General features: G+C 46.7%; 1 protein-coding gene across 2 annotated transcripts in view; it reads left to right on the top strand.

The window, feature by feature from the left end:
- Aagab (alpha and gamma adaptin binding protein) overlaps positions 1 to 19487 on the top strand; it is a 41602-nt gene extending 22115 nt beyond the window's left edge. The window contains exons 6-10 of one of the 2 annotated variants that reach the window (XM_075965555.1): positions 14244 to 14326; positions 14968 to 15067; positions 16578 to 16682; positions 17116 to 17165; positions 17769 to 19487. In XM_075965555.1, coding sequence (XP_075821670.1) covers positions 14244 to 14326; positions 14968 to 15067; positions 16578 to 16682; positions 17116 to 17165; positions 17769 to 17846 — 416 coding nt within the window. In that variant the 3' untranslated portion in view covers positions 17847 to 19487. The remainder of the gene's footprint in view (positions 1 to 14243; positions 14327 to 14967; positions 15068 to 16577; positions 16683 to 17115; positions 17166 to 17768) is intronic. The other variant, XM_075965556.1, reaches the window with a different exon arrangement.
- Positions 19488 to 23798: the final 4311 nt, after the last annotated feature.

The raw sequence follows: 23798 nt of genomic DNA, 5'->3' as shown, positions 1-23798 counted from the left end.
ATACTCAATAGAGCTGAAAAATGTGTCCATGCATAACATCATTATTAGTGCTCATAGCAGTGTTACCCATAACAGCCCAAAGGTGGAGCCAACTCCACCTTTACAATTGGTAAGGTCATACAGTGGACTATTACTCAGCTCTAAAGAGGTGTGTGCAGGCTACCCCAGGGCTAACTCACCACTCGGCCGCCATGCTCAGGGCTTTTATGTCATTGTGCTTTGATGAGATGTCCAGAGCGGTAAATCCATAGAGACAGAGTATGGGTTGTGGTTCCCACAGACTGAAGAACTTTTAGGAGATGGAATTTCCTTATCAGAACATGATAAAAGTGTTTTGAATTCAGTGATGATTCTTGTACAGTTTAAAGCACTGAATTCCATACTGTAAAGAGGGTGACTTTGATATCTGAAAGTTAGCTCTCAATAAAAAGGAAGCAATATCACTAATGTTCATATCCACGAGATAGATTATGCCGATTATCCTATTTAATTTCACAGTATCCAATGTGAGTTAGGCTCGGAGGTCAACAAGTGTCACATTCGTTACCAGGCTGTACTAAGACTGCCCTCCTAGACTTTGTGACTGGTTTGAGGGGAGGCTTGACTTCCAGGATCCCTTTATGCTTTAAACTCTGTGCACTTAACTCATTATGTTTATGAAGTATTACATTTTAAGGAAGTTTCCTTCATATTTCTTGTTCTCTTGACAGTTTTCTCAGGTGACAGTTTCCAGTCTTAAGTAAGGGTAGGAGGAGGTACATGCATTTGCAATGTCTTCAGAGTCCTGAAGAGGGTGCTGGATCCCCTCTTTGGAATTGGAGTTACAGGCATTTCCATGTGAGCTGCCTGACTTGAGTTCTGGGAACCAACTCAGGGTCCTCTGAAACAGGAGCAGGCGGTTTGCTTTTAACCCATGAGCCAGCTCACCAGCCTTGGGCTAGGTTTTTGATCTGTAGGATGAAGTTGGTCTTCATCCGTGGCTTCCAGTGTTTGCTGCACTTTGGGAGCTTTTGAAGCCTGTGCTTTCTGGGCTGCATCCAGATCATTTCTATCTACTAGGAAGGAGGGACGTGGTGGGGAGGCGGCAGCTGCGCTCTTCAGGGCCACGGGGACTCAGTTGTGTAGGCATGGTGAGACCTGCTGGCTCAGAACAGTCAGCTAGTTCGGACATGTAAGAGTGTGCTTAGTGGGGGAGGTGAATTGGACATTTTGGAAGCTGTGCTAGCCTCTGCTTTTGCAGCAAGGACCTGCATTCTCACATTCCTGAAACCTGACTTGCAGAGCAGCAGGAAGAAAGACAAGACAGGGCCAGTACCTGTTCACCTTAGGAAAGGTGACAGTAGTGAGTACTCCCCTCCATCCTCCTTCATACCTGGGTCTTGTGTGGTTAGTATAGCACGAGGGACACCTGTGCTCCTTGGCACCTGTTGTCTTTATAAGTGTGTTCTTCAGACTCCGCAGTTGGCTGGCTGAGTTGTCTTCTGTTGGCTGCCAGTCTCTCCTTGGCCTAGAGTTTGAAGTTCACTCGGGAATTACCTCTGAGCACATACTGTGTTTAGGCCCTGTGGTTGGTATACACTGCTGAGCAGTCAGTATCCGCGCTGGGAGGCTCCCTGGGGGAGCAGTAGTCATAGGCAACAGGAGATTGGTAAGTTATATAGGGTGCTAGAAGATGATAGGCAGTGGGAAGTAAACAGAGAAGGGGATTAAGGTTTGGGGTAGACTGCAGTATACACAGGACGGTCGGGTTAGGTCCGCAGTATACACAGGACGGTCAGGTTAGGTCCGCAGTATACACAGGACAGTCGGGTTAGGTCTGCAGTATACACAGGACGGTCAGGTTGGGTCCGCAGCATACACAGGACGGTCGGGTTAGGTCCGCAGTATACACAGGACGGTCAGGTTAGGTCTGCAGTATACACAGGACGGTCAGGTTAGGTCCGCAGTATACACAGGACGGTCAGGTTGGGTCCGCAGTATACACAGGACGGTCAGGTTGGGTCTGCAGTATACACAGGACGGTCAGGTTAGGTCTGCAGTATACACAGGACGGTCAGGTTAGGTCCGCAGTATACACAGGACGGTCAGGTTGGGTCCGCAGTATACACAGGACGGTCAGGTTGGGTCCGCAGTATACACAGGACGGTCAGGTTGGGTCCGCAGTATACACAGGACGGTCAGGTTGGGTCCGCAGTATACACAGGACGGTCAGGTTAGGTCCGCAGTATACACAGGACGGTCAGGTTAGGTCCGCAGTATACACAGGACGGTCAGGTTAGGTCTGCAGTATACACAGGACGGTCAGGTTCAGTCCCTTGGTGGGTAAAGACTTGAGTCTGAGGGGCATGCCAGGGCATGTAGGGCCAGAGCGTGCCTGGTGCGTGTGAGGAACAGCTAGGTGCTTCCTGTGCACAGAGGGGATGATGGGAGAAGGGATGGAGGTCCTAGGTACTGAGGCTCTGCAGGCCATCTAGGTAACTGTGGCATCTACTCAGGTAAAACAGGGGCTACTCCAAGGCTTGGAATAAAGAAATGGTATGACCCAACTAAACGATTCTCAACCTGGGGTTTATGGCCCCTTTGGCAAACCTCTCTTTCCCAAAATATTTACATTATGATTCATAACAGTAACATAATTACAGTTCTGAAGTAACAATGAAAATAATTTTATAGTTAGGGACTGAAAGAGGCTGCTATGTGATGGTGAAGGTCAGGAGAAAGCAGGAAAAGATACCACCTCTTCCAGGTGAGAGACGGGCGATTCTTGGCATCCTCAGTTGAGTGATTGTTAGTATCAGGCGCTGCACTCACCTCTGAAGGGGTTTTTGAGAACCGCGTAACTTAAGCTCTGTTACTGAGTAAGGGGTCAGATTGCCTCTCTCGACTACACTGGACAGAAAATTCCCAGGAGCCTCTGAGCTTGTCTGTCAAATGATGCAGGAAGAGCACAATGGCATCCTTGCCAGATGATCACTCACCCTTTTGTGGTGGAGTACTTTAACAGCCCAGAGCTGTGTGACACCACTCCACAAGCAATCAATTGCATAACAAAATCAAAGGCCTTAGCGGGTAGAGCATCTCTTTATGCTGGTCTGGCAAAGGCTCTATCTTTTACTCTATGCTATAATTCTGTACCAGTGGTAAAACATTTTTATCTGTCAATGATGTGTGCTCCCATGCCTTCACCCAGTACCAGCTTTCATTTGACCGCTCTCCTTCCTTGTCTTCCTATGAGGTGAAGAAAGTTTTTGTGGAAGTAAGGTGCTGGGTGTGCAGACCCGTGCCTGTAAGCCCAGCACTGAAGAGACTTGGGCAGGAGGTCCCTGAGTGTGAAGCCAGTCTGACTGTGTAATGAGACTCTGCCTCAGAACAGGGTGAATAATTAAGGAGATGGGAAGAGTGGGGGTTGTCTAACACACAAAACCAAACAAGAAGATCACATGTCATTTCTTCTACATCATACATTCTCATGTATTGCAAGGGGGAGGCCGCTTGTTCGTCCCAGCCACCCTGCTAGCTTACACCCGAAATAACCACACAGAAACTGTATTAATTTAAATACTACCGGGCCCATTCTCTCTAACTTCTTATTGGCTAACTCTTACATCTTGATTAAGCCCATTTCTATTAATCTATGTATCACCATGTGGCTGTGGCTTTCCGGCAAGATACTAACCAGCGTCCCTCTGAGGCAGCGGATCCATGGCTTCTCCTAACTCTGCTTTCTTCCTCCCAGCATTCAGTTCTGTTTTCTCTACCTACCTAAGCTCCACCCTATCAACTAGGCCAAGGCAGTTTCTTTATTCATTAACCAATGAAAGCAACACACAAACAGAAGGACCTCCTATACCACTCATACAAACACAGAAAAAAAAGAAACATCATTGATTCGTAAATTTCCTGTGTATATGTGCACGTGTGAGTAAGCATGTAGTTTAATAAAGCTAATATTGAGGTTAAGCACAAAGTTAAAAGAAAGATGCTTAAGAAGAAACCAAGATGCACCCAAGAACATGCATGGTTGTGGGTTTGTTAAAGAATTGTGATGCCCTCATAAGTTTGTTGTAGGGTTCTTTTGGTGCATGTGTATGTGTTCACAGATAGGGCCTTATGTACTTGTGTGAGCTTGTGAAGGCATCAGTATCTTATTTGTATCTCACTTTCTACTTTAGATTTTGAGGCAGGGCTCTCACCACTGAATTTGGAGCACACTATTTTGGCTGCTTTGATTAGCCAGCTCTCAGGGTATCCCCATCACTGCCTCCTACATGCTGAATTTACCAATGGGTCACCATGCCTACCTGACTTTTATGTGGTCCTTGGGTATTGAACTCGGGTCCTCACACTTTTTGGCAAGGACTTTATCCCATTGAGCCATCTCTTTTGTACTGGTCCTTGTGTTTTATAGAATGTAAGGGAAATTGCTTTCTCTGACACAATTGTGTGTGTGAATTAGCCAGAGCAGGGCATTGAAATCTCCGTGTATACATTTGGTATGGCTTCTTCCTTTTACAGGAAAGAGGCTTTGGGCAGGAGAGGTGACGTGTCCGTACTCACACAGTGAATTAGCTAAGATGGGACAGGACCACAGGTTCTCCTGAGCAGTAATGCCGTTTCCATCATGCTGTGATAGTTCAGTTGGTTATTATTAGTTCACTAGAGAGCTGAGCACAGAGAGATTAAGTGACTTTGGCTGCATGGAAACCATTGGCAGAGCCAGGTGTGTTGTTTGCCACAAGTTGTCTCAGCCTGGGTGCTCTGTTGCGAGTAAGATTTTAATGAGACTGACTGGAGGTAATGATTATATCTGAGGTTTGGGGTTTCTTTTGCTTATTGCTTTTAAATCCTATATAATCTGTATACCATGATGTTAGTCCTAACCCATTGTCCCTGAACTTAGTCCAAAGAAAGTACAGCAAAGCTTCCAGCTAGCTAATACAGCAAATGGTGATGAATTACCTTGAGTGGGAGACAGCATATTGTCATTATATTATTCACAGTCAAGGTGGATTAGCATACTTTTCAGTTTGAATTATGACTATGTATACACCGTAGGTATTCAGTTAATGTCTTTTAAAGCTTAATGGCATGTTTAAAAGCAAACATTAATTTAGATAGTTGCAGGCAAATCATTGTCGTCCTCCTTTGCTTAGCAGGGAGGTATGTCCTGAGAAGGACACCATCAGAGAAGTCATCATTGTACGATCTTGTGGGATGTGCTCACACAAACCCAGATGGAATAGGTCAGTCATGGGATGTGGCTTTAAGTGTAGCCTTAAGACTCAGTAAGAAGGTATAGAAGACTGTTATTCATAGTTTTGCAATAAACTTTTCTTTTTTAAGTAGGAATAACAGAAGTAAAAACCAGAGTATAAATGTATAAACCAGTGTTTGGTTAAAAGTGAGACCCCAGCCCTCTAACACCCCTATATCCAGAGTCTAGAACATAATATTGAGTTGGACTCCAATTCCCAGTCTGCCAATTGCTTGGACTCCAATTCCCAGCCCGCCAAGTGCTGACCCTTCTCCAAGGAGGTCAGGACCACTCCCACAGGGTATTTAGGCTTGCACAGGAAAAAGGAACATGTGGTTTTGTTTTTGCTTGGGCTCCTCTCCCTGCCATGCTTTCTCTGCCCACCCGAGTGCCACATTTATTAAACACATTTTAATTTGTTCTAATCTGGTTTGATTGGTGTTCTTTGCATTGGCGGAGTGGCTTTTCTTAAGATTAAACCAAACAACCAATATCATTTCCAGGAGTATATGCTGTGCATAATTGTGTGTGATGCTCTTTCACCGAGGGGTAGTGCAGTGGACCTGTTTACACCAGGGGTCACTGTGACTTTGTTGTAACATATGACTAAGACGTTAATAGGCAACAGTCTTCTCCTCCTCTCTCAGTCATTGTTCTATTGCTGGGAAGAGACGCCATGACCAAGGCAACTCTTAGGAAAGAAAGCATTTAATTAGGGTCTTACTTACAGTTTCAGAGGTTTGGTCCATTGTCAGCGTAGCAGAAGCATGGCAGCATGCATGTGTGGTGCTGGAGACGTACCTGAGATTACATTCTGCTTCTCAGGCAGAGAGGACACTGGGCTGGCATGGGCTTTTGAAACCTCAAGGTCTACTCCCAGTGACATACTTCCTCTATGTATTGCAAGCTCCAGTTGATCCAAATGTCATGCAGTATATGACTATACTAGAAAGATGTGCAGATCTTCCTGGTAGACATGATTTACATACTGACTTCAATGCGGTTTCTGCTGTTGGCTCTGTCAGTGTCCTGTTTCATCAAATATAACATTCCCAGTGAGCTCACTACTGCTCCTAAAAGGATAAGCTTTGATGCTTGGGGGACAAAAACAAATTCCCACTCTTTCATGTGTAAGATACAACTCTATGTGGCTCTCAACCAGAGGCAGCGTATCTGTTACATTGAATTGCACTTGGGAGAAAACAGTGCCTAAAACACTGCTGATGGCAAGGAGCTACCATGAAGATGGCTGGAAGCACTAAGCACAAGGTCTGCCCAAGGGGAAATCCCCAGACTTCCAGGGAAGCCATAGTTTGCATTCAGCATTAAAGACCTAACCACAAATGGTCCAAGAGATGAAGTGGGCGAGACCCACACTCGCCATTGAAGGCAGCTCTGGGGCTAATCGAGCCTCATCGGCTTGCTTACCCTTTCATTGCTGTCACACCTTACACTTCCTCAGTCTGAGCTTAGGCTGCCACTCAAGGAAAGGATGTAGATACAAATCTCAGCTCCTTGCTATGTCCCCCACGCTCCCGCCAGAGCCTGCTCTACGGCTTGAAAACCAGCCAGTTGGGTTTGACATTTATAGCTTGGTAATGCCCCTTTATTTTCACTATCACGAAAGTAGAAACTCTGGGTCACTGCCTCATGACAAATATGACAGATGTTTTAAGTCCCCACCCCCTCTCCTTGAGTTTCCTAATAGAGTGTCTTTCAGTTTGGTTCACTGGAAAGCCATGTAGCAAAGCTCTCTGCTTGAGGCAGTGCCTTGAACTTGGGTGGTACCTAAAAGAGTTAGATAGAAGTCTGGTACATTGTGCTCTTGGTTGACTTTATTGAGACTAACACTCATGGAGGAGAATAGTAGTATACACAGAGTCTTTGATAGGTATCAATTTTATGTTACACAGTGTTCCTGTCCCTGGTTTAATAAGCTGGACACTGGCAAGTTCTAAGGAGGGTTTTTTCTGCACTGATGACTTCTGGGTATTATATCAAGTGGCATCATGATAGGTGAAGAGGGGGACAGGAACCAGAAAAGTTCTGTTAAATTAAACAAATGCTTGAGAGTTGTGACTCCGCCCCAGTGGGCAGAATGCAGCTGGACTTGAGTAGTGGGCAACTATTGCATGCAGCAATTCTCCCTTACCATTATAAATAAGGTGAATTGGTTATCTATTAAAGTATCACCTAAATGGTCATCTATTGCCCCCTCGTGTCCTGGGTAAATGATTCCATGGTGGAAGTTCCAGATTCCAGGTCAGGCTGACCTTTGTAATTGATGAATAGAACCAAAAAAAGAAATGAGTGCCCACAACACAAGGCCCCAGTTCTCACTTCTGCCTGAAGCTGTTCACTTGAGAAAGTGGATAGTTCATGCCTTTCATTTTTTAAAAGATTATCTGTCATCATTATTATTACTTCCAATATTAGCAACAGCTGCATAGCTCAGGATAGCCTTGAACTTGATGCTCTTGCCTCAGCCTCCCAAGTGCTGAAATTACGGGCATGCATCACCACATCCAACTCTATATACATTTTTTTTTTTGGTTTTTCGAGACAGGGTTTCTCTGTGGCTTTGGAGCCTGTCCTGGAACTAGCTCTGTAGACCAGGCTGGTCTCGAACTCACAGAGATCTGCCTGCCTCTGCCTCCTGAGTGCTGGGATTAAAGGCGTGCGCCACCATCGCCCGGCCTCTATATACATTTTTAAGAAGTGGAAAATGATATTAATTTAAAAACTTGAACCTAATATCACAGAAAAATTAATCATCAAATTAGTGAGAGGAAGAATGGCCAATGAAGAGAGTTCTATACCTGTATAACCTTGGGAAACCAGCTTTATGTTCCTGCCAGTGTCCGGTCAGGGGCAACATCTGCTGAAATGGATTTCATTAAATCTCATGAAGTTGAACTGGGCTCTAATTTTTAAACTTAACCTTGAGAAACACAAGATATGACCTGAGCACTCAGAGTGTCTCCTATCTATGAACGTCATGGTCAAAAAAGAAAACAATGAGTAAGATAACCCACCGTCCCATATATGTAGGAAGGATTGTGTTGTAAACGGAGGAGCGGAGGAAATGGTGAGCCTTCCAGGTATGGCCTTCAGAAGTGTCCACACACAAAGCAATGGTAGGAGCTCGCCTCCACAGGTCTCCTTGAAGGCACTCTTCTTGACTACTTTGCGCGTCCACTGCAGCTCTTTCCAAAATTGGTCACGAGCCATATAAGAAAGCCATCTCTTCATGGTCTTCCTTGCTGTTTCCCATATTTGGGTCTGAATGGCTGCTCCTGATTGCAGCTCCCCTTTGAGGATTGTCGGGTGTGTGCTCCAGGCTTCAGAGACAGGACTCCGCAGGGCCTGTGCTGTGACGAATGTTGAGCTCTCCGTCATGACTTTGGGACTGTGTGCAGGAGTGGGAGGACATTTGGCACAGCGCTCACTAGTGTCTGCTGCTGTCGTTGCTTTCCTGATACATAGCTCTCTACAGTGCACATACTGTTCATGAGGAGGAGAGCAAGAAAAACGTCTTCTCACTTTCCCTCTGTGTCACCGGCTGAGCAGAGGAGCATGTTCCTGGATCTAGCACAAGTGCTGTGCTGAGTCTAAGTGAGCCTAAGTAAGCATTGCTGTAATAGCATATTCACGACTTCAAGCAGTGGGCGAGTTAGAGAGAATAAATAAGGGTTTGGTTTTGTGGTGTTTTTCTATTTGTTTGTTTGCTCATTTTAATGTGCATGGTTGTTTTGCCTACATGCATGTCTATGTGCCATGTGGGTACAGAGCCCACAGAGGCCAGAAGATGGCAAAGATCCCCTGGGACTAGAGTTACAGATGACTGCGAATTACCATTAGGTGCTGAGAATTAAATCCCAGTCCTCTGGACCAGCAGCCAGTGCTCTTAACCACTGAACCATCTCCCCCACAATGTTTTTTGGTTTTTGTTTGTTTGTTTGTTTGTTTTGTTTTGTTTTTGGTATCTGACCAGAAAGACTTGGAATATTCTATAATAACATAGGGTCCTTTTCCTGGTTACTGGTGACATCATTTGTGACTTTCTTTTTTTTTATTTTCCGTTTATTTATTTATTAAAGATTTCTGTCTCTTCCCTGCCACCGCCTCCCATTTCCCCCCCCCCCAATCAAGTTCCCCTCCCTTGTCAGCCCATAGAGCTATTAGGGTTCCCTGCCCTGTGGGAAGCCCAAGGACCACCCACAAACTGCCTAGTAAGGTGAGCATCCAAACTGCCTAGGCTCCCACAAAGCCAGTACGTGCAGTAAGATCGAAAACCCATTGCCATTGTTCTTGAGTTCTCAGTAGTCCTCATTGTCCGTTATGTTCAGCGAGTCCGGTTTTATCCCAGGTTTTTTCAGACCCAGGCCAGCTGGCCTTGGTGAGTTCCCGATAGAACATCCCCATTGTCTCAGTGTGTGGGTGCACCCCTTGCGGTCCTGAGTTCCATGCTCGTGCTCTCTCTCCTTCTGCTCCTGATTTGGACCTTGAGATTTCTGTCCGGTGCTCCAAATTGGGTCTCTGTCTCCTTTCATCGCCTGATGAAGGTTAATATTCAGGAGGATGCCTATATGTTTTTCTTTGGGTTCTCCTTATTTAGCTTCTCTAGGATCACTAATTATAGGCTCAATGTCATTTGTTTATGGCTAGAAACCAATTATGAGTGAGTACATCCCATGTTCCTCTTTTTGGGTCTGGCTTACCTCACTCAGGATAGTGTTTTCTATTTCCATCCATTTGCATGCAACATTTGTGACTTTCCTAAAGGTTGTGTAGCTCAGGTGGTCCGTCATGGTTTAAGATTATCAAGCGGTTGCAACTTCTCTATGAACTCTTAGAAGGCCTTGCTGTGATTATAATGAACCTGGGCCTGGTTATTATCATTTACCGTATGAGGAGAGAAGATCAGGCTCACACGAAAAGGAAGGTATTTTGTGCAAAGAGAAACAGAATGTAAGAACAGCGAGAACACCTTAAAATGCAGAGAATACTTGAACCTGCTGAGCTGATGCCAAATAGTTGCTGCTTTCAAGAAATAAAAACTGAAAAGTGAACACAGAAAATGTCTGACAGGGCACGGGGATTAGGAGTGTGACCAAGGAGATTCCTAACATTTGAAGAGTCTACGCTAGTAACAAATTGTGCTTGTTTGTACTTTCCATGGATGGCATGGGCATCTTCCCTTTGTAATGGAATGGAGTCAGGTGTTTTGGGGATGAATTTAGTACACAGTGGTCCCTCATTACCCATGGCTACTTGCAACAAACTACCCCAGAGGTTTTAGAAGTGAGTAGCTCTTCTTTTCCATTTGTGTCTTTTCTGAATGACAAGGTGGCATGTGTACCGTCCTTCTCCTCTGCTGGAGGACGTGGCTGTCCTTTGGAGTAGCCCGTGCCTCACGTTGCCACTGCCCAGCAGTTACTGAATGGCCATTCTGCCAGGTTACTGCTTAGGTTCTTCATGCCTATGTTCACATGATCTTTACTTTGTTAATAACGGCTTCAGAGGCAGTGCTAGTGATACTGGTTGTCTAGGCAACTGGCATGAGCTGCAGGGAAGCCATCCAGGAATTCCTAGAGGATCTTCTCAACACTGTCACTAGAGGAGTGAATTCAGTACATGGAGATATTTGGGGAGAGAGCCACTTTTCCTGCAGAACTCTTTTTAAAGGTGTATTTGATTAATGTTTTTATGTGTATGTGTTTAGGACTTAGTATATGTATATATACCATGTGCATGCAGTGCCCACAGAGGTCAGAAGAGGATGCCAGATCCCTGAACCTGGATTTCACAAAGGGTTGCGAGCCACCAAGTGATTGCTGGGAACCAAACTGCAGTCTTTGACAAGAGCAGCCAGTACTCTTAGCTGCTGAGCCATCTCTCCAGCTCTTCAGAGAACTTTTATTATTTCAGTATTCTGCTTAAAATACTTGTTGTATTGTATTAATTGTCTTAACTGTGTCTAACTTATAAATTAAACCTTTTGTATATATGTGCTGAGTGTCCGTAACTGAAATGCTTAGGACTCAGTTTCGCAGGTTTTGTGACTTTCTGCATTTTGAAATAGTTGCACATATGTGTGCAGGCCATTCGTGCTGTTTGTCCGTGTCTTCTTATACCGTATGCGTATGGTCTGGAGGTCGTTCGAACAGTGTTGATAAAGCGCCTGGGCTGGCTGCAGAGAGGTTTCCTCGGAGGCACTGCGCTGGTGCTCAGACGGTTTTGGGGTTTGGAGCATTTTGCATTTCTAAATTAGGGCTGCTTAACTTGTTTGGGAAAACAGTATGGAGAGGATTTGGTCCCATAGCTGTAAGCATCTGGTGTTCTTGGTTCCTTGCTGGGCAGGGGTGGGGTGGGAAGAGGAGAGGGTTCCTTCTTATGCTTCCTGACGGATTTCTTTTTATAAAAACTTGCCCCTCCCACACTCCTGAAGTTCTAGAAGAATCGGATGAAGAAGTACCTTGATTCTTTCCTTCCTAGTTCAGTGTCTTTGTGCTGTCAGTGAAGCCACAGATGCTAGAACTAGTCTGAGCAGCCGAAGGGAAAGGCCCTTCTCAGTAGGAGTACCATTCCCATGCTAGAAACCTGGGGGGGGGGGGGATGGTTATTAGCAAATAAGAGAAGATTTATGTAATTCTTTTCCATGAGTGTAGCTTGCAGTGGGTGCACGTGGGCAGAAGTGTGAAGAACACCAAAGCAGAAAAGTCAGTGTATCCAAGCCTTTGGAGCAACACTCCATGCAGGCACTCTTCTTTGAATAAACAAACGTGGATTCCTTTCTCAATTGTATAAATGTATGTGTCTCTGATTTCCTTAAAATGTAAGCAGGGGACACAGTGAGCCCTCCGATGAGCTGACTGATCCTCCATTGTTTATCAGAAAGCACTGACACAACTCCCTCCAGCTTATTCTAAACTCTTGGCTCATTCTGAACTTTTTAAGGTTTTGAAATACTAGGAATTTAAATATATATAATGTGTGTGTGTGTGTGTGTGTGTGTGTGTGTGTGTGTGTGTGTGTATGTGTGTGTATGTGTATAAACCTATTTTAAAAAAATAAGTACGGAAGCACAGTGAATTCCAAGGCGCATGAGGACAGGGTGCAGACAATCCCTCTCAGTCACCGGATTCTGGTGACCAGCAGACCAAGGCAGGGGTGGGGGGGAGGTGGTTGGTTGTCTAGGTAACATGGGTGGGTGGAGCCATGAGTGAAAGCTAGAGTTTTGATGCTAAGCTCCGCCCCTTCCCAGTGTTCTTTTCTCACAGCTTTTTCCTGTTAACATCAGAGCACTGAGCATTCATTATTTTGCTGGTTTTAAAATCGTGGCTAAATACACATAAGGTAAAACAGTCAAAATTTTAAAAAGGGATGGACATAGAAAAACCAATCAAAAGTGCCTAGAGGTTTATAGTGTGTTGTCCGTTGCAGCTCCTCTGCCTGGCTCCTGGAAGGAGCCACTGTAAGAAGAGAGACACTGGTCGAAGATGCGCCAAGCCGAGCTCATATTATGTCCTTGCATGAGTGGCAGCCTGCCAAGTTTAGGGAATGCCAGGCTGTAGAGTTGGGATATGAGAGACCTCTGAATTAGATTTGAAAATTACCCAAAGTCCAAGTGATATCCAGTAATGAAGGGAGGGCGCTTGTGTTTGCTGTAGAGAATCTGCCGTTCATCCTAGCCACCCGGCATGTAAGTGCTCATGTGTCACTGACCAGTCCTGCATACCCACAGCTCAGAGAGAGAGCTACCTGCCCTCTGGCTTTGAAACCTTTACAGGAAGTTTGCAGGCCACAGTCCTGCAAGCCAGAGAAAGCTCAGCGCCTGTCTGATCCTGAGTTGAGAGGAGTGGTTGAGCCTCAGAGGCCTTGAGTCTGGGGCTAGTTTTAGTATATGTTCTAGGTGATTCTTGGATCAGTTCCAGATGCTCTGCCCCAGACCTGTCTTCGCTGTGACACAGACACCGTGGGAACCTTGAGTGCAGGTGGCTCCACAGTAGCAAGATGACAGCTGCATTAACCATCATGCCCCTTTACCCAATAGCAATGCTTTCAATCAAGCTGACTTATAAAATGTTCCTGACTTTAATCAACAGCATCTGTTAAAACACTGGTGTCGTAACTTAGAGATGGAGCCATGGAATGGCATTTGTGTGTAATAGCCTACTAGTTTGCCACGTTGGCCAGTATTTTGTTATGTAAAACAAACTCAGATCGAGAGAGTATGTGTGCCAGTCAGCTTTGTCACTGTTATAATAAAATGCCTGAGATAATCAGCTTACATGGCTGAACTTACTTTGATCCAGGGTTTCAGTCCACACTTGATCAGCCTGTCTCCTTGGCCCTGTCACCCCACAGTACAACACGGTAGGTTTGTGTGGTAAAGATGACTATTACCTCATGGTGGCCAGGAAGCAAAAAAAGAGGCCCACCCAGTGTCCCCTTCAAGGACATGACCCAATCACCTTACTTCCTCCAAGTATGTTCTGCCACCTCCTTGAACACACAGGCCTTCAGGGTACATTTCAGATCCAAACACTCTCTCTCTCTCTCTCTCTCTCTCTCTCTCTCTCTCTCTCTCTCTCTCTCTCTCTGTCTGTCTCCCTCTCTCCCTCTCTCCCTCTCTCCCTCTCTCCCTCTCTCCCTCTCTCCCTCTGTCTTTCCCTCTCTCCCTCTCCCTCTCTCTCTCTCTCCCCCCCTCCCCCCCTCTCCCTCTTTCTCTCTCTTTTATTTTTACAAGACAGAATTTCTCGTTGTAGCCTTGCTTGTCTTGGAACTCACCTTTGTAGACCAGGCTGGCCTCGAACTCACAGAGATCCACCTGCCTCTGCCTCCTAAGTGCTGGGATTAAAGGCGGGCGCCACCACTGCCTGACTAGACCAGCAGGGTGAGAGGTGGGATTTAGCAGAGTGAACCTTTGCTTGTCACTTCACAGTGTAAAGCCTAAGCAACAGCACTCTTGATGTCTTCTCTTCAGACAGGAGCCAAGGCTTCAGCCTCCTCAACTCGCTGGCTGGAGCAAACCGCAGCATTGGATCAGCAGAGAGCTGTCACTCAGAGGTAAAGAATTTTCTGGGTCTTTTCTCCTCTTTGACTTTAATATCTTTGTTATTATGGATCTCTACAGCCTTCATTTATTTAGTTTCTATTTAGAAGGCAGCAGAGGAGAATTCAGCAGCCATTGTGTCTGGCCCCTGTTGAGGGGAGGCTCGTCCAGCCCCCACGGCAGGCTCTCCCTCAGGGATAGCAGGGAGAGTTTTTGCTAGAGCACTTTTCAAGTCTACAAGGGTTTCCTTGCAGCATAATATTACTTTCAGATCTTTATGTAGAAAATAAAAATGAGTCTTTTTCAGTACTTCTTTACCAAGGTCCCAAGTCAACCCTGAGTGAACTGACAGACGGTTTACGCCTGTCCTCAGTAGCTCCATTCTGAGGCCCCTGGGTCAGTCAGCCCATAACATGGATCTTAAATGAGGCAAACCAAACATGTGTTAGTAGCCTGTAGTAACATTTCCCAGTTGTTCCTTGAGGGAAATAACAGCTGGGACAGTGACTTTGCAGCCTTGTGTTTGAATGTGACCTCGTTCCTATTATCTCCTCCTTCGTGTTCTGCTTTAGCTGGGGATGGGAAGAGTGAGTTCTTGGATTTTTCACTGAAATAGCTTACTGTTAAATTGTTGCTTCTGTGTATTTCCCCTCAGCAGCAGGCCCGGTTGCCAGCAGCTGAGAGGATAGAGTCCCTTCCGGGCCATCGTGGTGGTGCATGTGGCTCAGCAGGTGCACAGGTTGACAGCATTGTGGGTAAGTTCCTTCATGAGCTCCCCAGAGGTGACAGGCACCAACCAGGACAGAAAACACTGAGGGGAGAACTGACTTTAAACATGGAGGAGAAAATGAACATGAACGGCCTACCCACTAGACTGGTCCACTCAGTTAGCTCCTCTTGCTTTCACTCCCATTCTGACGTTCAAATGACTGTGAAGGCCACCTGTGGCCTCTGTGCCCTAAGACTAGTATTCCCCATCCTCACCTTCAGGACTGTGGGCGGAGCCTCACTAACAGTGTCTTCCCCTCAACTCCCCAGCAGTATCTTCTGGTTTCCCTCCTGCATGCCTTTGCAAGGTTGCTCTCCTTTCCCCAAACTGTAAATACTACTTTCTTCAGTGCACCATCTAAATTCCTCTTTTTAACATATTTTTAAAGCACAAAGTGACTCTGTCCTTGTCTCTAGCTCAGTTACCATCTCTGTGCACAGATAAATCAGAAATGTCATCTTTGGCCTCGTGCACCAACAACCACTGAACTAAAACACACTCTGACCCCAGATGCACTTGACAAATTGGGTGACAGTGTGATAAATGAAAAGGTTTATAAATCACCATCCCTGCCGTCAAAGAGTTTATTGATGGAAGAGGGTCATCTTTCTATCTGTTGTTTCATTGGTTAAGTAATAAAGAAACTGCTTGGCCCCTGATAGGACAGAAAATTAGGTAGGCAGAGTAGACAGAACAGAATGCTGGGAGAAAGAAGCTGAGTCAGGTCAGTCGCCATGGTTCTCCCACTTCAGACAGACGCAGGTTAAGATCTTCCCTGGTAAGCCAGCTCATGGGCTACACAGATTATTAGAAATGGGTTAGATCAATATGTAAGAGCTAGCCAATAAGAGACTGGAACTAATGGGCTAGGCAGTGTTTAAAAGAATACAGTTTCTGTGTAATTATTTCGGGTATAAAGCTAGCCATGCAGGCGGCCGGGTGCCAGGAACGTAGCCCGCAGCTCACACTTCAACAGTTTATGAACAGGTGTATAGAGATAGAACTTGTTACAGTCAAGGTTGTGGGCATTGGACCACCATGTAATTGGGTTCAGGTCAAGGCTGTACCTCTAGTGGTGATACAGCCTCATAGATGATTTCGCCTCAGTGGTCTGAGTTTCTGCCTCTGGCAAGCAGGAGTAAGCAGTCTGCCCTCCAGGGATATTGGTAAGTGGAAGTACATCCTGGTAGGTTAAAGTCCTCCATTTTGATGAAGGTATAGCTCAGTGTATAGTTCACTGGAAGAGTGCTTCCCTAGCATGTGCAAGGCTCTGGGTTTGATCCCTGGTGCTAAACGGAAGCAGTGTCCTCCACCTCTTTACAGTGCGGTGAGACTGGAAAGGGCCCCCCCCCCCCCCCGGCAGCCCAGCGGGCTCCGCTGTACAATCTGTGAAGCTGGCACCATGTGCCAGCGCTCTGCTGTTGCCCATGCTTGCGAGGGTATGCTGATGGTACCGAGCACATACATAAGTCATGTGTGGCCAACTCTGATTTCAGACCCCATGTTAGACTTGGATATTCAAGAATTAGCGAGTCTTACCACTGGAGGAGGAGATCTGGAGAACTTCGAGAGGCTCTTCTCAAAGTTGAAGGAAATGAAAGGTAATTGTCTCGTGTGTCCCAATCCTTTCATGCCGATGCTTTTCTAGTTTATGTGGTAGCATCTCACTCTGTAATGGCTAGATTGGATTCTGAGTTCTGGGCTTGAGAAATTTAGCTGCTTAGGAGATTGGACCATTTTATTGGTAAAAATTCCCGGGGGAAAAATTTCCTGTCTTAATTCACTTTCCTTTCTTCTTAAGTGTCTCTCTTTTCTTCAGTGAGTCTCATTATCACAGCATCTGTCAAATTCCCACCAAGTCACTCACATCCCATCTGGAAAATTTGGGAGACTCAAGCTTTCTAATGGCTGTAATGACTGTATCATGAGCATATGTCTTAGAATCCCATCTACCCTCTTCGAGTGTTAGCACGCCCATGCACTCCAGATTCTCCTGCTATTAGATAAATTTCTCAAGATCTATTTTCCCCCTAGACAAGGCTGCGACACTTCCTCATGAGCAAAGAAAGTTGCACGCAGAAAAGGTAAGAGGACACAGCAGGTGTTTCTCATCTACAAAAGGTCTTAACTGTGCCGTGAGCAGTGCCACGGGGCCTCTGTGAGTGCTGCACTGGGTATTGTAGCCAACTGGATATTTATTTGTACAATAGTAACACAGTTGCTACAGTCAAACTGAGATATCTTTAGTATATGTTACGTGACATGGAGCCTTCCCCAAGACTCGGGATACTTGCCTTCCTATTAGGCCAGAAAACTCCTAGCTGTTTTGTTTTGTTATTACCAAAGCAACACATGTTTTTGGCAGGAAACTGACATGATTTGGGACATCTCATTATATGAACTGTGTCATCATTTATTTGCCCAGCTCTGTTCCAGACGTTGAGGCCAACTGCGTGCTCATGTTTTTGCTTCTGTCAGTAATGAAGTTGGGTTTATCCCCACCCTTCACATTCATGTGCAGCCCTGATCGCAGGCTTAGCCCGGGTCTAGCACAGAAGTCTGGGTCAAAGGCTGCCCAGGGATTTTACTGTGTGCTGCTGGAGACTTCAGCCAGGTCGGGTGTGGCCTGTGAGGTGGGCTGAAGGTCAGCTGCTAGCCTGAAACGTGTCCCGTGCTTCACTCCATAGGTGGCCAAAGCCTTCTGGATGGCCATAGGAGGAGACCGAGACGAGATCGAAAGCCTTTCTTCAGACGAAGAGCACTAAATTCTTCCTGCTGGGTTTGCCTGGCACTGATGCCAGCACTGTGCACTCAAAGTGCTTCCCTGCTCAACCCGGTTCTGCTCTGCCAAGATTGCCATCATCATGCTGGCCACTTGACTGTTTGGGGTTCCCTTAGGTGGGCTTTTAGGAAGGAAATAGGGAGACATCTTTGTTCCTGGGTCATAAGTGAATGAGGAGTGAAGTGACAATATCGACATCTTCAGATCTGCATCTTCGGATCTCTATTCTTCGTTTTAAGAACCAGGGTAGAATGAGTCTTAGAGGTCTGTACAGGAGAGCCAGGTGTCAGCACACTGTGATCCCAGCACCTGGGGGTCAGAGGCCAACTTGGGCTCCATAAGGAGGCCTGCTTCTTTGCTGAATCGCCAGCATTCACACTGGCTGAAGGTCGGGAGTCTGTGCTGTTTCCTGTGTACTTTTCCTGGTCCCCACTAAGAGCCAGGCTCTGAGCTAAGGTGGATGTTGTTGAGAAAAAAACGAAGGCAGCTATAGATCTAGTGTGCGCCCGGTGGGTGGGGGGACAAGTGGCTCTGGGTTTGTCTCTAAGCAAGCCCTTATGGACATTTGAAGTTCAGTATCTGAGTTCCTGCCACAAAGAAGTAAAAGTCAGATGTCTGTGTATAAGAAACAAGCAAAGGTTTCCTTCTCTGGGGGGCGGGGGTAAAACACCCCTCTCCCCAGCTGCAGGACAAGGGCCCTTAGTGCAGCACGGTGCTGGTTCTGAGCACACTGCTGACATGCGGGCAACAGTGTGCTCTGACCAAGTGCTGTCCCTGGATATTTGAGATTTCAGAGCTGTGCTATCACACTTGACGCTCTGAAAGCAAGACAAGTGCTCCTTCTTTCTGTTTGGAAGCCAGAGATTACTGTCAAAGCACTTGAATGGAGCAGTGGGGGAAGGTGAGCCGTTAAACAGTCCTGAGCCACCACCATGGTTTACTCCGGGGCTGTGGGCTCCTCTGCACCCCTCCAGGGCCCGGCCCCTTCTCCTTTATTGTACTTGAGTGCATCAGTGCCAGGGAAGCACAAAGCAACGTTTTAAAGAAGAGCAAAGTACAGCAAACAAAGAGCCTTATTCCATCACAGACTCTTTGGGGAGGAGTTTCTGAGCAGGTACAGCCTGTGATAGATGGTGCCCATCATGGGCTGAGAGCTGGTCCTGATTTAGCATGGGAAACATGGGTGGGTCACAAGCAGAAACAAAGCTCACCTTCCCTGGGTACCACTGACAGGACTTAAAACAGATGGTTGGCCAGGCCAGAACCATCACAGGGAGGAGACAGCATCTCAGTGATGGTAGCAATCCAGCAAACAGTGGGTGCTGGCTTGCTCTGAGTCCCTGTGCCTACCCCCTACACCGATCTTGTAATCTTTGAGCTTGGGTTTACACCCTCCCTTCAGTAGGACTGAAACTTTGAAGTGAGTGTGTTAGCCTTTGGTTAAGAAGGAAAATTAGGGAAGTTGACTCTGAGTTGCCAGGAAGGCAGAACATGTTTTTCTTAAAACATGGAAGATTTTAGAAAATTTGTTAGGCTACATGATTAAGTAGACTAGAAAAGGCTGTATTTGATTTTGCTGACTAAACAAAGCCAGGTAATTAAAAGATGGTTTATTTATAAAGTCTCTAATGTGTATTGTTATGTTTGGGGAAGCCTGGTGTCCTCTGTAGTGGGCACACAAAGTGTCTAAAGAGTTTTGTCAATTATGTTTTAGAGTCTGCCTGTGTGTGATGTCTGCTCCTGTTTCTGAGACCTCAGCTGATCGTCAGGGATATTGGCACTTTGTAGGGATGCTGAGGGTCAGAGTCGCTGCTGAGCTGATGCTGTGCTAACAGGTGCTATCTTCAGATACGCCCCGTGCATGTAACTTAGATCTCCAGAGTGCACTGGGGGTGAGAGACTGGCTTCCTGTCTTAACGCTGCTGCATTTCTAGGACAGCGCTGGGTACATAGTAGGCCCACATTTTTTTGGCAGGTACGGTTTGCCTGTTAGAAATGACCACAGAGTTTGATGAGCCTTGAGTTCTGGAAACTAGAGAGAGACAAGAGTCAAATTTTTCTTCTCTGAGACAATCATGTTATGTAATAATTTCAAAGTGATGAAGGCATGGCTATTTTTGTAATTTTAAAATATGGCAGAGTATGAGAAGGTTGACAGAACCAACTGGCTTGCTCTCTATTTATAGAACTTGGCCACATCTGATCCAGAGAGACTGCAGATTGGGGGAAGCTGGGCTCATTTAGATGGTTGAGTAATGTAGGATGTGGCACAGGGATCATAGAGTACCAGGCCTTTTTGGGAACCGTTCATACATGAGGAAGGTATGTGCCCAGTGTCATCCCCCCACTGTGGCAGCTGGGGGAAAACATCTTTGCCATGCTTTGTCATGTTCCTTGGGACCATCTTTTTAAAGTTTATTTTTATTTTGTGGGTAAAGATGCTCTGCCGTTTTGCCTGTATGTATGTCTTTAGTCTGTATACTACAGGTATACAGTGCCTGTGGAGGCCAGAAGGGTACAATGGACCATCTGGGACTGGACTTACAGATGGCTATGAGCTGCCACGTGGGTGCTAGGAACAGAAGCCAGGTCCTCTGGAAGGGGAGCCAGTGCTCTTGGAATGGTCTCCGAACAATGACCATTGAGAGAACATGAGGTATGCCTCTTGTCCTGCTGTGACATGCTGTAGCAAGCAGGAGGATCGTGGTGGAAGGGTAAGATGTGGGCTCTGAGGACTATTTTGAGCATGGGTGTTGGCTACTGCAAACTAAATTTAACGTATCTAGAATGGTCAGGGGTTCTGGCTCATTAGTGCTCTGCTTGAAGGAGAGCTTAAGCAAGTGTTCTGATGACCCAGATTTGCTCGTCACACACCCATCTACTAGTGTTAGATCATTATCAGATAGTACCAGAGTGCAAAGGGAGAGAAAATGCGAATGCCTTCTCCAGTGTGCTGAACCGGGGATGGGCCCAAGGGCTGCTCCGTCTCTGCACAGCTCGGCTGGTGTCTGCTCAGTGACCCACCCCACACCTCTGGAACACACACTCTGAGTCTTGTGTTTCCCGCATCTGCTCTGTGTTTTTACTAGGAGTGAAGCAGGTTCCAGTGTCAAGAGAAGTATCTTGCTTGGTTCTGGATGGATTGTTCCTCTGATAGTGGGATGAACAGTTAACAAAAGAACCAGTGGCAGTCATGTGCACCTTTCTTTAGAATGTTAGGGAGCCCCATTCCTGTGTCCAACTGACTGAATGGTTCTACACCCCCCACCCCCGCCTTTTTAAGAAAAGAACAGATTCAAAACCTGGCCTTAAAATTATTACTGTATCTTTGGAACACAAGCTTGCTTGTGTTTTGTCATGGTGGTGATCTGAAAACCTTTGTGTGGGATTACCTTTTGTTATGTGTTCATGTGGGTGCTGCTTTGTGTATATGTATGTCAGAGGACAGCTTGAAGGAGTTTGCTTTTTCCTTCCACCATCTGGGTTCTTGAGATGTGGACTTGTCAGGCTTAACAGCAAACACCTTGACCTATTGAGCCATCCTGCCAGCCTTTTTTTTTGTTTTGTTTTTTGGGTTTTTTGTTTGTTTTTGAGATGGAGTTTCGCCATGTGGCTCAGACTGGCCTTGCTTCAGGCTCCTGAGAGCTGGGATGACAAGTGTGCAGACCCACGTGTGCACTGTCGGTGGCTCACATACCCCTTCCCTTGCCACCAAGAACCTGAGCAGCAGAGGTCAGCTTGCTAACCAGAATCCTCCCTGCTGAGCTTGTGAAAGTGGCGGCCATCATGGCTTTTGTGCTTCTGTTACCGGCCAGGTGGCTTTCGTGCTACAGAGATGTGGGCTCATTAATGCTCAGGTGCTGTGCTTTATGAAGGTAAATGTTGGTGGGAAGAGACATTGATTCAGCCTCAAGTTCAAGGACGTGGACTGTATCAATGGCCCATCCCTGGAAATCTCCAGGCATTCATCATTAGCACAGTTTGGTGGCCTCAAACTTGTCTTTCTGCCCTGCTGAGGCCGAAACAAAGACTTGGGAACCAGCCACCATGGGCTGTGACTGCTGGTGCCAGAACCAGAATGAGCAAGGACGAGGAGGAGTCGGTACTAAGAATGAAGTTTCTTTTCTCCTGGTGCCCAGAGGCAAGCAAGACGAGGTCACAGATGACAGAAGGCCAAGCAGAATGAGAAGAGGTTGGTTGCAGGGAGCCTACACTGCAGTCATTTCCAAACACGGGCCCATTCAGAACCACCTGAGAGGTTCCACCCTGTTCCCGGTGAAGCTGGTGTGTGGTGGGACCTGAAAAGCCTCATTTTTAGCATCTTAGGTGATACTGACACTCCTGGAGCATGCTTTGAGAATCAGGTAAGTAATGCTGGACTCCAGCTAAAAGGAATAACGAATTTGGGCACATAGGTAAGTAAGAACATAAAGATTCTTCCTGTAAGTCATGGCATGAATAGAGGTATAGAAATGAGAGCCCAAACAAGCATGCCGGCAAGTCCCAGGGCAGTCCCATCAGAAAAATGCTGGTGGCAGAGAAGAGTCCGCCTGTACCAGAAGGACTGAGATGCCACAGGCTGCAGGCAGAAAGGGCCTCCACCACGGGTGTACTCCAAGAAGGCTGGCAGCAACCTTGTGCACAGATACCTAATCAGCTGCGTGGAGGGGGAGTCTGGCTGAGCAGCCTCAGACTGTGACTAAGGGTTGTTGCTGTAGACAGATACGGGATAGTAGTCCTTGTGTCACAAGTGTGCCCCTGAATTAAAGGGACACAAATTAGAGTTATGGGACAGCTGTAATAGCCAGTGACCCGGAACTGGATTTTGGGTTACACAAAAGACTCACACTGAAGTAGCACAGTGGAAAGATGCAGAAGGCACAGCACTGAGGCAAAACCCAGAGCCCCTGGGTACACATACCCAGCCACAGGAAGCCAGGGACGGAAGGATACTGCATAGCCCTGCTCGCAGGGGACTTGGCACTTGCGAGGGGTGACAGGCACAGGTAACACACTGTAACAGAGGTCCTGAAAGGCTTCCTGGAGGAGAGCTGAGCTGAGCTGCAAGGCACAGGCACAGCGGGCTGGCCTGTGTGGGTCAGAGGAGCTGCAGTCAAAGGTAGACGGTATGGGAAGGAGGAGCAGCACAGGCAGGCATGGAGACAGGGTGAGGCCGTAGGCCCCACCACTGCTGCACTGGAGTTAGAGCAAGGAGTGGAGAGCTGGGCAGGAACAAAGGTCAAGTATCATAGAATGACCTTAGAATTTGCCGTGGGCAATGTTGGTTTGGGTTTGAAATGCTGGCCCTTAAAGAGCCGTGTGTTAAAGGCTGTCGGGCCCTGTTGGGAACTAGAGGGATATTTGAGATAGGCCTGACCGCACAGTCATGGAGGCCATGCCCTTGCTCTCTCTCTCTTTGCCGCCTTCCATTACAGGCCCACAACAGCAGGGACAAATGACTGTGGGCTGAAAGGTCTGAGACCATGAGCCAAAATGGTGTCACTACTAAGATTATTCTCTCAGGCATTTCATTACAGGACAGTTCTAACATAGGCTGTGTGGATTGTTAGAGCAGACTGGAAACCGCAACAGTCAGGGTGCTGGGGCGGGGTCCAGATCTAGGAGAAGCTGGCATGTAGGGCGGTGGGAGCAGGGGCTGAGCAGGAACTGGGAAGACTCGAGAGCAGATGGAGGTGGGGAGCCCCAAACAATAACTTTTGCCATACAGTTTACAGGGTGATGGTCTGCAATGATCATTTTGTAAATCTGTTTTCTGAATTGTGAGCATGAACAATTGATGGACCAGCAGACCTCTGTCCCCAAGTTGGAAGCTCAGGGCTGATACAGGAGACGCTAGCATTTATGTGGCTGGAAACCCTGAGGCTTGGTGAACTCATGGAAGATCGTCATAAGCACACACATAGTCTGGGAACAC

The sequence above is a fragment of the Microtus pennsylvanicus genome, chromosome 3 (assembly GCF_037038515.1).
Source record: "Microtus pennsylvanicus isolate mMicPen1 chromosome 3, mMicPen1.hap1, whole genome shotgun sequence".
NCBI lineage: Eukaryota > Metazoa > Chordata > Mammalia > Rodentia > Cricetidae > Microtus > Microtus pennsylvanicus.
The sequence above is the reverse complement of the archived record's forward strand: the minus strand, read 5'-3'. Positions and strand labels throughout refer to the sequence as shown.